Source organism: Sceloporus undulatus, chromosome 2, assembly GCF_019175285.1.
Source record: "Sceloporus undulatus isolate JIND9_A2432 ecotype Alabama chromosome 2, SceUnd_v1.1, whole genome shotgun sequence".
Lineage (NCBI taxonomy): Eukaryota > Metazoa > Chordata > Lepidosauria > Squamata > Phrynosomatidae > Sceloporus > Sceloporus undulatus.
In genome coordinates, this window is record NC_056523.1 from 320318551 (window position 1) to 320331263 (window position 12713).

Consider the following 12713-nt stretch of genomic DNA (forward strand, 5'->3'; position numbering starts at 1 on the left):
GCTGGACGCGACTCTGCAGACGCAATACGTGCAGCATAGAAGGAGTTCTTTGCTGCACCTATTGCCACTCCATAAGACTTCAAAAGAGCCTCATGGAGTGTTTTGTCGGATAAGCGCTGGTGTCTCCGCCAGCTGCGCTCTAGTCGTTGCGCGGCCCGCTTCATTTCCCGAAGATCTTCTGTATACCAGGGTTTCTTATTAGAAGCGGGCCAGAAAGGAACGATAATGTGTATAGTCCTGGAGAGATCATTATCCCAGATGTTAGTCAGGGCATCAACAGAATCGCCGTCAGATCCAACCATAAACCCCTCTAAGGTTTCTTGAAACCTTTTGGGTTCCATCAGCCTTCAAGGGTGGACCGTCCTAATAGGTCCTCCACCCCGGGGGGGATTTGGATAGTTGCCTTAAGTCGAACCTCAACCAGGAAATGGTCTGTCCATGACAAGGCAGAGGTACTACATACCTCTGCCCACGGATTATCCCAATCCGTACTAAAGACAACATCGAGCATATTACCTGCGCAATGCGTTGGACCCGAGACTAACTGGGACAGGCCCATGCCCGTCATGGAAGCCATGAACTCCCGAGCTGCACCTGTCAGGTTTTGTGAGCCGGCCTCAAAAGGGATGTTGAGGTCCCCCAGAACTAAAAGTCTAGGGCACTCCAACACCAGTTCCGAGACCAGCTGTGTCAGCTCGGCCAGGGAGTCTGTTAGCCCACGGGGTGGACAGTAGACCAACAGGACCCCCAGACTGTCCCTAGCCTTCAGGGTCAGGTAAATACATTCGATATAGTCTGTTTTCTGGATAGGGTTCCTGGTTAAGGTAAAGGTGTTTTTATGGACACACCAGAAGCCACACCAAAGCCACGATCCAATCCTAAGGACTGGAGTGCAGCTTTGGCACAGCTTCCAGACTCTTAGGACACATGCATCATTTAAACAGCATACCTCCAAAGTGACCTGAAGCAACTTTATTTTGGCAGTCTGTATGGGGCCTCAATTGCATTGTATTCCCTATCACCATGAGAGAGCTGAAGAAGGTAGGTAGAAGGAAAATCTTTACACTTGATTATCTTGTCTAGGTCTTTCATAGCTGTCCTTCCCATTCCTAGACTTATTTCTTGGCTGCAGTCTCCATTCTGATCAATATTTGATGGAAAATCTTTACCTGTTTCGATTTCCTCATTGTCTAGGTTGAATTTATGTAGATCCTCTGTGGTCATTATTATTGTCTTTTTTATGTTCAGCAGCAAGCCTGCCTTTGCACTTTCTTCTTTGAGCTTCCCTAGTAATTATTCCAAGTCTGCGATGCTTTCTGCTAGTAGTATATATTAGATATGTCATCTGCATATCTTAGATTGTTGATGTTCCTTCCTCATTCCTCCTCTTTCTAAGTCTTAACCTGCTCTTCTTATGATATTTTCTGTGTACAAGCTAAACAAGTTGGGTAATAAAATGCAGCCTTGCCTGACCCCTTTGCCAATTGGGAGCCATTCTGTTTCTCCATATTCTGTTCTAAAAGAGTAGCCTGTTGTGCTAAGTATAGATTTTTCATAAGGACTATCAAATGTAGTGGCACTCCCATGTGTTGTAGAGCAATCCATAGCCTTTTGTGATCTAGGCAGCCAAAGGCTATGTGCTATACTCTTTAATGGATTTTCTTCTGGAAGTCCTTGTTGCTCGCCATTAACTATTGTATGTTTGCAATATGGTCCCTAGTGCCTTTTCCTTTCCTGAACCCCACTTGTATTTCTGGGATTTCTCTCTATATAACTGATTGGAATGAATGTTGTAGAAATTTTAGTAGAATTTTGTTTGTGCAGAAAATTAATGCTATGGTCCAGTAGCTGCTGCAGTCTTGTGTGTCTTTTATTTTCTGAATGGGAATGTATATTGATCGTTTCCAGTCTGTGGGCCACCATTTTGTTTTCCATATTTGTTGGCATATTGTAGTTAGCAGTAAAGTTGATTGTGTATGTGTGGGCCAAAATAATTCACTTGGGCCCTTTCCAGAAGGGCACCCTAGTACGTACATACTCTTTCAGATGCCCCCAACCCTAGTATGTACACAGTACGTACAAAATGGTGCCTCCGAAATGGAGCTCCTTCCTTCATTTGTGTTGCTAGCACAACCTTTACACGGCTGCACCAGCGACACAAAGGAGAAAAGGGTTGAGCGGCCCCTTTCTCTTTTTCCCTGCTGCTGTTGGGGTGTCCTTGGGGCTTGAAGCCCCAAGAACACCTCCTTCCAGGCTGCGGGAAGTGGCCTTTTGCCGCTTCCCGCGGCTTGGAAAAGCGGTGGATCAGGGCCTCAGGGCTGCCCCAAAGGGGCGGTCTGTAAACCACCTTAGAATATGATCTGCTCCTGATGATTTATTCTTCCCAGTTTCTCTTATTTCCACCTCTTTTTCTCTTTCACACTACACCATTGTAACACTTTGATACTGTGTAAATTGCTGTGGCCACATCCTATGGAATCCTGGGACTTGTAGTTTGGTGAAGCAATAGAGCTCTCTGGCTGAGAATTCTAAGCACTTCATGAAACTACAAACTCCAGGATTCCATAGGATGAAGCAATGTTGTTGTTGTTGTGTGCTTTCAAGGAATTTCTGACTTAGTTATGGTTATATTTAGGTGACCCTATCACTGGATTTTCTGAGTCTGAGAGTGTGTGACTCACCCAGTGGGTTTCCATGGCGAAGCAGAAAACTGAACCCTGATCTTGAGTCATAATCCAATACTCAAAACATTACACCACCTACATAGTGAAAAAGTTGGGATGATGCTTCAAGAAGAATCTTCTTTTGTATATCAGGTTACCAGATCCCAGAAAATAGGAGCTACATGCATCAACAATCTATTGGGTGGGAACTCTATGGATCGCAGCCCTATGGTACTCCAGCATCCTGGCCTGAATCCTATTGTTGGTCCCTTCTAGAGTAGACCCATTGCTTGAGTGGGATTTTCCTACAGGTTGATTTACCATTTACCAATTGATTCAATGACTCTGCTCTAGTAGGGATTAAAGGATAGACTTTTCAGCATTTCTAAAGATACTCTTGTATCAGATGGCCCAGATACAATGGATTAATGTAGAGGAATTTTTAAATTCATTTTTAAACCAATGCACAGTGCCAAATGCTGACTTACATGTTAGCTTTTATGTGTACATCTGTGCTTGTCTAGAAAACTAGAGTCCAGTTGTATTGAGATTCTCATGTCCTGTTTGTTGACATGGGAAATGTCTAGGATCATTCTATGACGAACAGATTAGCCATTGGCATTTGGTGGTGACTGTGTGAGCAAGAGTTTTCTGCACTGGCCAGAATACTCATGAAGCAGCTGGAGTATTCTGCCCCACTTTATTCAGAGGGGGTTTGCCTTTGCCTTCCTCTGAGGTTGCATAAGATGTGCCCAAGATCACCCAGTGGGTTTCAGTAGCCAAATGGGAATTTGAATCTTACTGTCCCAGTTTGAAACTACTGCACCATGCTCACTCCACTAATAATAACAATAATAAAAATTAGTAAATAATAACTACCATCACCATCACTATTGCTATTACTAAAAGTATTATTGACAGGAGTTCTGGACCATCAGTGATGTTGATTCTGTCCAAGAACCTAGTAATCAGTAAAGCTGTTATTCTTGTGTGCCTTCACATTGTTTCCGACCTATGATGATCACAGGTCTTTCTGGGGCTGAGTGTGTGACTTGCCCAAGGTCACCCAGTGGGTTTCCATGGCCGAGCTGGGTTTGAACCCTGATCTCTATAATTGTAGTCCAATGCTCAAGCCACTATAACCATGCTACCTCAGTCAGTGAAGTATGGTTTGATAATGTGGCCTGCTCCAAGTTGTAATATTAAATGTTAATAATACTAATAGTCATATTTTATTTGTAATAATAATAATAATAATAATAATAATAATAATAGTTCTCTTTAGTTTCAGTCTCCAGGTAGATTGTGGTTCATATTGTGTCTGAGGAATCAGTGTGGTATCAATGAATAATGACATGTTCCAACCAGTAGTAATTATTAGTAGTATTATTGTCAAGAAGGAAAAAGAGAAGGTGAAAAATAAATAAATCTAGCAGCACTTTTAATAGTAGCTGATCTATGTTTTCATATGAGCGTTCATGGATAGGAATCCACTACTTCAGACGCACTGAGGAGGAGGAGGATTGTTATTATTAAAAAAGAAAAGGGGAAGTTGAACAAAATATATCCAGCAGAACCATTAAGACAAACTGGTTTATATTGCAGCATGGCCTTTTGTAAAATATCAGTCCCCTTTCTTGGGTGCACTGAATGATAATAATGATGGTATTCTTATTATTATTGTTAAGAAAGAAAAAAGCAGGGTGTAAAATAAATAAATTTAGCTGCACTTTTGAAAGTAGCTGCACTATATTTTTACATGAGCTTTCGTGGATATGAATCCACTACTTGACATGCACAGGATGCTGATGCTGATGATAAAGGAAAAAGGGGGGATGAGGAAATAAATCCAGTGGTACCATTATCAATCCACTTTCTCTGAATAACAACAATACAACCTTTCACACACCAGAGTTGTAGCCTACCCTTCAAGTTTTAATAATAGTTATTCTTGTTGTTATTCATAGTTGTTTCTTTTGCTGTTGTTGTTTAGTATTGGAAACATATTGAGGGGTAGTAGTGTGGGCCATATAGCAAAGTACAACAACATCCCAAATCCACAAAACTGTGATACCTTTATGGGGAAAACCAAAATGCAGAAAATACATGTAGCAAGCTTTCAAAGCTACGCTGGCTTCTTCATCAGGACTTTGCCTGCATCAGGCCTTTGCATTTACCTGATGAAGAAGCTAGTGGAGCTTCAAAAGCTTGTGGCATGTATTCTGTGCATTTTGGTTGTCCCAACGAAGTGATACATATATGGGGACAACCAAAACACGTAAATACATTGGCAAGCTTTGAAAGTTCTACCAGCTTCTTCATCAGGCCTTTGCCTTCATCTGGCCTTTGCATCTGCCTGTTGAAGAAGCCAGTGGAGCTTTGAAAGCTTCCCACATGTATTTTTTGCATTTTGGTTGGTGACTAGATATCATAACCTCAAAGGAGGGCAAGGCACCATAAAATGTAGGACATTCCAGAAAAAAAAATGGAAGGCATTCCAAAAATGGGGTGTGTGCCACCATTCAAGCCAATGGGGCTTGAATATTGGCGGTTTTCGTTTTCACGAAACGCAAAAACGGAGGGGTGACTGTATATATATGTGTGTGTGTGTATATGAATATATATATATATATATATATATATATATATACATAAAAAACAAACACACATCGCTATATATCTCCCCTATCCACTAGGCCACTGCATTCCTATATCTATATATTGTGTGTGGTGCTGTGTGTCTACACACACACCACTAAGCCACCACATCTCTATATAATCCCTATATATATTGTTGTTAACTGACCTCCAGTTGATCTCGACTCATGGAGACCCTATGGATGAGACATCTCACGACCTTCTGTCCTCCACTGCCACTGCGCTGCTTAATTCCTGCAACCCTATAAAAACCCCTTTGTGACTCCTTAATAGAGTCCATCCATCTGCATGTGGCCTTCCTCTCTTCCTACTTCCCTCCACCTTTTCCAGCATTATCCTCTTTTCCAATGAGTCCTTCTTTCTCATGAGACACATACACACAACACCTTTAAAATTCTCTTTATATATGGTCATTATTGTCTTGCCCAATGGTTTTTCCTTCTCATGAGATCTATATATCTATATCTTTATATACTGTCTTTATTGTGTTATTGTTTTTAGTTTCTGGAGGTGATGGGTGTTTAGCCTGGAAGAGAGAGAGGTTAAGAGGTGATATGTAGCCTGTTTAAAATTTGAAGGGATGTCATATTTGAGGAGGAGCAAGCTGTTTTCTGCTGCTCCAGAGAACAGAACCCGGAACAATGGATTCCACCTCAAGCATTAGGAGGAACCTCCTGACAGTAAGGGCTGTCTTCTGACAGTGGACACACTCCTTCTCGGAATTAGTGGAGTCGCCTTCCCTGAAGGTCTTTAAGCAGAAGCTGGATGGCCATCGTGTGGGGATGCTTTGATTGAGATTTCCTGCATGGCGAATGGGGTTGGACTGGATGGCGCCCTTGGGTCTCTTCCAACTTTATGATTCAGGACTCTGTTGATTGGAGTTGTTGGGCAGAGCAGTGGAGGACAGGGGATCTTGGAGATGTTAAGATGGATACTGATATATAGAACGACAGGATCTCTCTCTCCTCTCTCTCTCTATTATATTATATATATAATAGAGAGAGGAGAGAGAGAGAGAGAGAGAGCTCCTGTCTGTCTCAGGGGGAAGTAAGTCATAGTGACGAAGAGAACAGTAGCTCCTGGTTAGTATAGGGGAAGTAGAATAATATATAATAATATGATAGAATAGTTATTTATATATATATAATATTGCTTACTTCCCCTTGTTAGGACTCATAGGAGCTTCTTTCTCTTTGTTGTAGTACTTCCCCTGGACTGACAGGAGCGTTCTCTCTCTCTCTCTCTCTCTCTATATCTATATATATCTGAGAAAATAAGAACGTCCTGTCAGTCTCAGGGGGATAAACACACTAATAGATGTTGCATGTGTTGTTTGTTATTTCCCTCTTAGACTGCCTTTCACCCTTTCAGCTTCCTTCCCTCCCTCCCCAGCCTCAGGAATTAAGAGAGAAAAGGAGAGGGGAAGGGGGGAAATAGCTTTCCGAATCCGATGCCGCCGCCGCCGCCCGCCGCCTCCTTTGCGCAATACAATCGCCGGGTTTTATTTTATTTCATTTCATTTCATTTCTTTCTTTCTTTCTCTTTCTTCCTTCCTTCCTTCTGCGAAGTGCCCAACAAGCGACAGGGTGTCTAGACGCCCACGTGACGCTGGAGGCCGGGGCAGGGCTGAGCTGCCCTCGGAGAGAGACTGGAGAGAACGAGAAAGAGGAGACGGAGGAGGAAGAGGAGGAGGAGGGCTCGGGGCTGAGGCCGGGGAGGAGAAGGGAGGAAGGGAAGCCAGGCCAGGCTGAGCAGCAGCAGCCCTGCTGCGACCCTCCTTTCCCCCTCAAAAACCCCAAGAGACGCCTAAAGATGGAGAGGAGGAGGAGGAGAGGGAGAAGCAAGGTGCCCAAAAGACTCTCTCTGAGGAGGCTTCTTCCTTCCACCTTTCTCTCCCCCAGGCTGACCTTTGTCTTGTCAAAACCGACACAAGTGTGTGTGTGTGTGTGTATTAAAAATGTATCCCTTTTTATTTTTATTTTATCCCCTTTTACCTTGTCCACAGCTTCTAAGGCGGCGAGGTTTCCTCACCAAAACTCAAGCTGGAGAGGGAACGCAAGGCAGGGCGCGCGGCTGGGCGTAAAGACAAGGGGAAGAAGAAGGAGGAGGAGGAGGAGGCCTGGCTTCTTTTGCCCTCCTCTCTCCTCGCCAAGGCCGACCTTTCTCTTATGAAAATAATATATAGTTGGGCCTAGAGGCTGTTTTTGAGGGAAAGGCTTCAGTTTGGGGGCTTTTCAAGCCGCTGAGGCGACTTCTAGGCTGAGGAAAAGAGAAGCGTAAAACGCACAGCGGTGCGTAAAGAGAGAAGAAAGGCGCTTGTGAGGGAGGCTTTTATTCCAGCCTCTCTCTGGTCTCCAAGGGCCAAGGCCCACCCTGGTCAAAACAATAAAAATAGTTGTACCTATATCATGCAGTTTGATGATGATGATGATGATGATGATAATGGCTTTTATTTTATTTTTCTCAAGCCCCTGCTTTTCCCTCAGAGAGACAAAAGTGGCCAAGGCGCAGAAAGGCTCTGGTCCAGGACACACTGCAGAAATCCTTCAGTTTGAGACCGCCTTGCCTCAGTGCTAAGAGAGTCCTGGGGATTGTAGTTTATTGTAGCACCAGGGGTGTCTTTATGACAGAGAAAGCTAAATATCTCCCAAAATTTCAGTCCCCATAATTTCATAAAATGCCCCATATTATTGTTAATAATAATAATAATAATAATAATAATAATACAATTTATATATATCCTCCCCCTCTGGGCAATGCAACCGGGGCGGCTTACAACATTAAAATAGACATTCCAATCCCACCCACCCCTTAAAATGCAATTAAACAAATTACAATTAAAACATCCTTAAAATGATAGCAACAAATAAACTATACACAATAGCTGTAGGAAAAATCGGGTTCAACAAATTAAGTTTTATTTTTAGTGGCCATATTCAGGAAAGGCCTGCCGGAAGAGATCCATCTTAACAGCTTTTTAAAAGCTGTTTAAGGTGGTAATATGACGGATCTCATGTTGTTGTTGTGCTCCTTCCAATTGCTTACAACTTATGACAACCCTAAGGTTGTCAACCCCTATCATGGGGTTTTCTTGGCAAGATTGTTCAAAGGGGTTCTGCCTTTGCTTCCCCTTGAAGCTGTGAGAGTGTGACTTGCCCAGGGTTACCCAATAGGTTTCTATGGCCAAAGCAGGGATACGCATCCAGGTCTCCAGAGAAGTGGGCCCAAAATACTCTGCAGAAATATCCCAGCTTGAGTCCACTTGAACATTAATTTTTTATTCTTATAGACAACTTATCCTTAACATGTTTACATATATCCATATTTATCCTTTGAGTCCATTTTAACTTCCCTGGCTCAGTGCTATAGAGAGTCCTGGGAGCTGTAGTTTATTGTAGCATCAGAGCTGTCTTGACAGAGAAGGCTAAATATCTCACAAAACTTCACTCCTTCCAGGGCAGTTAAAGTGGTCTCAAACTGGGTTATTTCTGCAGTGTTGTTTTGGACCTCTTGTTGAAGGGCTTTCATTCTGGCCTCTCTGGTCACCAAGGCTGAACCTTCAAAAAATCTGCCACTTCATCTCCATGAGCAAAGGCCAGTTTCCTATGTCTTTGTGCACTAAGGACCATCTTTAAAACTGGACCTGCAGCTTCACTTCCACACACACAAAGGATTTGGAATTTGTATTGATATCCTCACATATCAATGGCATAAGGATGTGTGTGTGTGTGTGTCCCTGGCTTACCCTCCAGCAAATGCACCTGAGGAAGTAGACTGAAGTCTACGAAAGCGCATGCTGCCAATTTCTTTCCTTCAGTCCTAAACACACTGCAGAAATATTCCAGTCTGACAACACTTAAACTGCCCTGGCTCAGTGCTAGGGAATCCTGGGAACTGTAGTTTATTGGGGCACCAGAGCGCTCTCGGACAGAGAAGGCTAAATGCCTCACAAAACTACACTTCCCAGGATTCTCTAGTATTGAGCCAGGGCAGTTAAAGCAGCCTCATTAACAGATGCTACAAGATCTCTACCTTCGACGAAGAGTCCCCCCCCTTCCAAAATGGTGTCCTTTAATATATTTTAATATATTATATTTTAATTTATAATTGTTTTAATCTTTAAAATGGTTTAATTGTTTTTCTAAATGGCATATTTAATTTTTTTTAATATTTTGTATTGCTTTTCAATTGTATTGCTTTATACTTGTTTGCTGCCTTGAGTCCCTATATGGGGAGAAAGGTGGGATATAAGAAAATATAATAATAATAACAATAATAATAATAATTGAAGAGATTTTGGACTTCAGCTCCCAGAAGCCTCAGCCACGTTGGCCAATAGCCTGGTATTCTGGGAGATGAAGTCCAAAATCCCTTAAAGAGCACAGTTTGGGGACCATTGGTTTAAAGGGAGGGCTGTTTCTTCAGAGCAGTGGACCCCAAACTGTGCTTTGTAAGGCATTATGGACTTCAGCTCCCAGAAGCCTCAGCCAATGGTCTGGGATACTGGGAGCTGAAGTCCAAAATACCTTCAAGAGCACAGTTTGGAGGACCACTTGGTTTAAAGGGAGGGCTGTGCAGTGGTCCTCAAACTGTGCCCTTTAAGAGATTATGGACTCCAACTCCCAGAAGCCTCAGCCACGTTGGCCAATGGTCTTGGATTCTGGGGACTGAAGTCCACAATCCCTTAAAAGGGCCGACCAGTGCTTTATCCTGTAGTGTTGAAAAGAGGCCCCTTTTTTTTTGGGGGGGGGAGTCTTTATTTTGTTAAGCTCTGCTCCCAGAAGGTGGAGAGAAAAAGAGAGGCGAGACTAGCAGCAGCGTCGCCTCCTTCTTTCTCTCCTCCTTTGCGTCGGGGAGAAGGAGGAAGAAGGGAGCGGGAAAGTGAAGGGAGGGAAGGAGAGGAAGAGCAGGAGGAGGCAGGGAAGCCAAAGGCTGGGGAAGAGAAGGCGGCCCTTGTCAGCGAGTGTGGGTTGCTGTGTGTGTGTCGACACAGAAAGGAGGGTAGGCGGCGCAGACAACAAGCCTTGTCCAGGAAAGAGGGACACACACTCACACTCTCATAGACACAGCCACACACAGTCAGAGGAGGCTTCATGAAACGCTCCCTCTTCGCCCCTCTCTGTGACTAGCATTAATAGTATTAGGAGTCTCCCTCTCAAACTCCTACTCCTTCTTTTCTCCCCTCCCTCCCCTTTCCATCCCCCAAAAGGAGGAGTGGGGGGGGGGTTTCTGAAGGAAGGAAGGTGGTGGTGGTGGTGGGGAGAACTTGGCTCCGAGAAAGGCTCCCCCGCCTCAAAGTCTGGTGGGAAGGAAAGAAGGAAGGAAGGAAGGAAGGAAAAAGGCGCAGGAGAGGAGGAGCAAAAGGAGAAGGAGCCGAGAAACGGTGGCTTCAAGGGCTGGATTCCGCCTCTCTGGCTCTTTGGGGCATTCTTGGTCCCCTAGAACAAAAAAAAGCAAACAACCCCTTCCCCAACCAGGAAAGGGAGGAAGGAAGGAAGGAAGGAAGCGGATTCCCCCCTCCATATATATATATTGACTGGTGGATTCTTTTCTTTCCCCGGTTTTGGCTCTTTCGGGCATCCTTGTTCCCCTTTAGCAAAAAAAGAGACAAGAGCATCTTCCTTTGGGGACTGCCCCCCCACTCTCCCCCTTCATCTCCCCCTCCATCCTCCTCCTCCTCTTCCTCAGGACCAGGCTGCGGCCATTGTGTCTCTCCCCCGTATTTCTTTTTAAGTCTGCATGTCAATGTTCTGATTTGTTTCCAGAGGAGGGGAGGCGCTTTTCTGCAACATCTCTCTCTATTCGGAGGGGTGGCTTTAAAGCAGCCAAAAGGGAGGAGGCAGAAGGGGGAGGAGAGCCAGCCGCCAGCCAGCCGCCCCCTCCCTCCCTCCCTCCTCCCTCCCCGCCGCTTCAGACGGCTTTTCCGCCTGGGGCTTGGAAGGAGGAGGAGGAGGAGAAGAAGCCGGAGAAGGAGAAGGGCAAGCAGCAGGGACCCTTCGGGCATCGCGGAGGGCTGTTTCTCTTGGCTTTGGGGCTTTCCGTGTTTCGGTGTGTCTCTTCGGAAGGAGCGGGTGGGCATGGTGGCCCTCTCCCAAGGCCCTTGGAAGGAGAAGAAGAAAGAAGAAGAAGAAGGGAAGACACATTTCTTTTAAAGAGACTGCAGCCACTCCAGTGGATGTAAAAGGAGATTGTCATTATTGTTGTTATTCTTGGAGGGAGAGAGAGAGAGGAAGGGAGGCGAAGAAGGGAAAGGAGACCCAGCCACCCTCAAAGCTGGCGTATGCTCCAGCTGGCCTTGGCCTCTCCTCCTCTTCCTCGCGGGCCATCATCCTTTGGAGAAGGGGCTCCGTCGGAAGCCCTGTCCGACTCCTCCTGCCCTCCTCCTGCTTCCTCCTCCTCCTCCTCTCTCTGCCCCTCCATCATTTCAGGCTGCTGCTGGTCCTGGCTGCCTGGACTCGGGCCCCGGCTCCTTCATGAGTTGCGGACGGCATGCCCGATTTTTAGCCGGGGGTCTTCCTTCACGTCCCGCATGTTCAGGACCAAAAGGTCGGTGCTCGTCCGGAGACTCTGGCGGAGCCGCGCGGCGGGAGGAGCCTCGTTTTCGGCAGCAGCAGCAGCAGCAGCGGGAGCAACGACGCCGGGAGCAGCCGGAGCCGGAGGCAGCCCCGCCGGAGGAGCAGCCGAGGAGGAAGGCGGAGGGGGAGAGTTAGGGGAAGGAGCCCTGGACCCCCGGATCCATGGAGGCGGAGGCGGCGGAGGGAGCCGAGGGTGCTGCCTGGGCAAAGGCGGCAAGGGGGCCAAGCTGCACCCCTTGGGCTCCTCGGAGGCCGAGCTCAAGGCCCTGACCCACGCGGTGCTCAAGCGGCTGAAGGAGAAGCACCTGGAGGGCCTGCTGCAAGCCGTCGAGTCCCGGGGGGGCGCCCGCACCTCCTGCCTCCTGCTGCCCAGCAAAGGCGACGCCAAGCTGGGCCAGCACTGGTACTCCCTGCCGCTCCTGCTGGGCAAAGTCTTCCGATGGCCAGACCTGCGGCCCGGGTCCGAAGTCAAGCGGCTGGTGGGCTGCGAGTGCTACGGGACGAAGAGCCTCCGGCCGGACGCCCTGGTCTGCTGCAACCCCTTCCACCTCAGCCGCCTCTGCGAACTCGGTAGGCATTGCCCCCTTGCCTCCCCCGAAAGAGCCTGGCTACGCTTAGCCCGGCTGGGCGGAGGGAGAAGCCGCTTTGGCCCCGCTTGAACTCTTTGCCCAGGTCGCCTGGAGCCAGACAGAGCGGGACCAAACCGGCTTCTCTCTGCAGGCCTCGCCAGCCTGGCTCCGGCGGCCCTTCTGGGTCTGGGTTTGGGGGGGGGGGGGGGGGGGGGGGGGGGGGTCCTTTTTTTTGGGGGCCCGGATAA

General features: G+C 46.7%; 1 protein-coding gene across 2 annotated transcripts in view; it reads left to right on the forward strand.

Moving 5' to 3' along the window:
- The first annotated feature begins 11220 nt into the window (after positions 1-11220).
- SMAD7 (SMAD family member 7) overlaps positions 11221-12713 on the forward strand; it is a 62675-nt gene continuing 61182 nt past the window's right edge. For both annotated transcript variants that reach the window (XM_042451405.1, XM_042451406.1), the window contains exon 1: positions 11221-12466. In XM_042451405.1, coding sequence (XP_042307339.1) covers positions 11602-12466 — 865 coding nt within the window. In that variant the 5' untranslated portion in view covers positions 11221-11601. The remainder of the gene's footprint in view (positions 12467-12713) is intronic.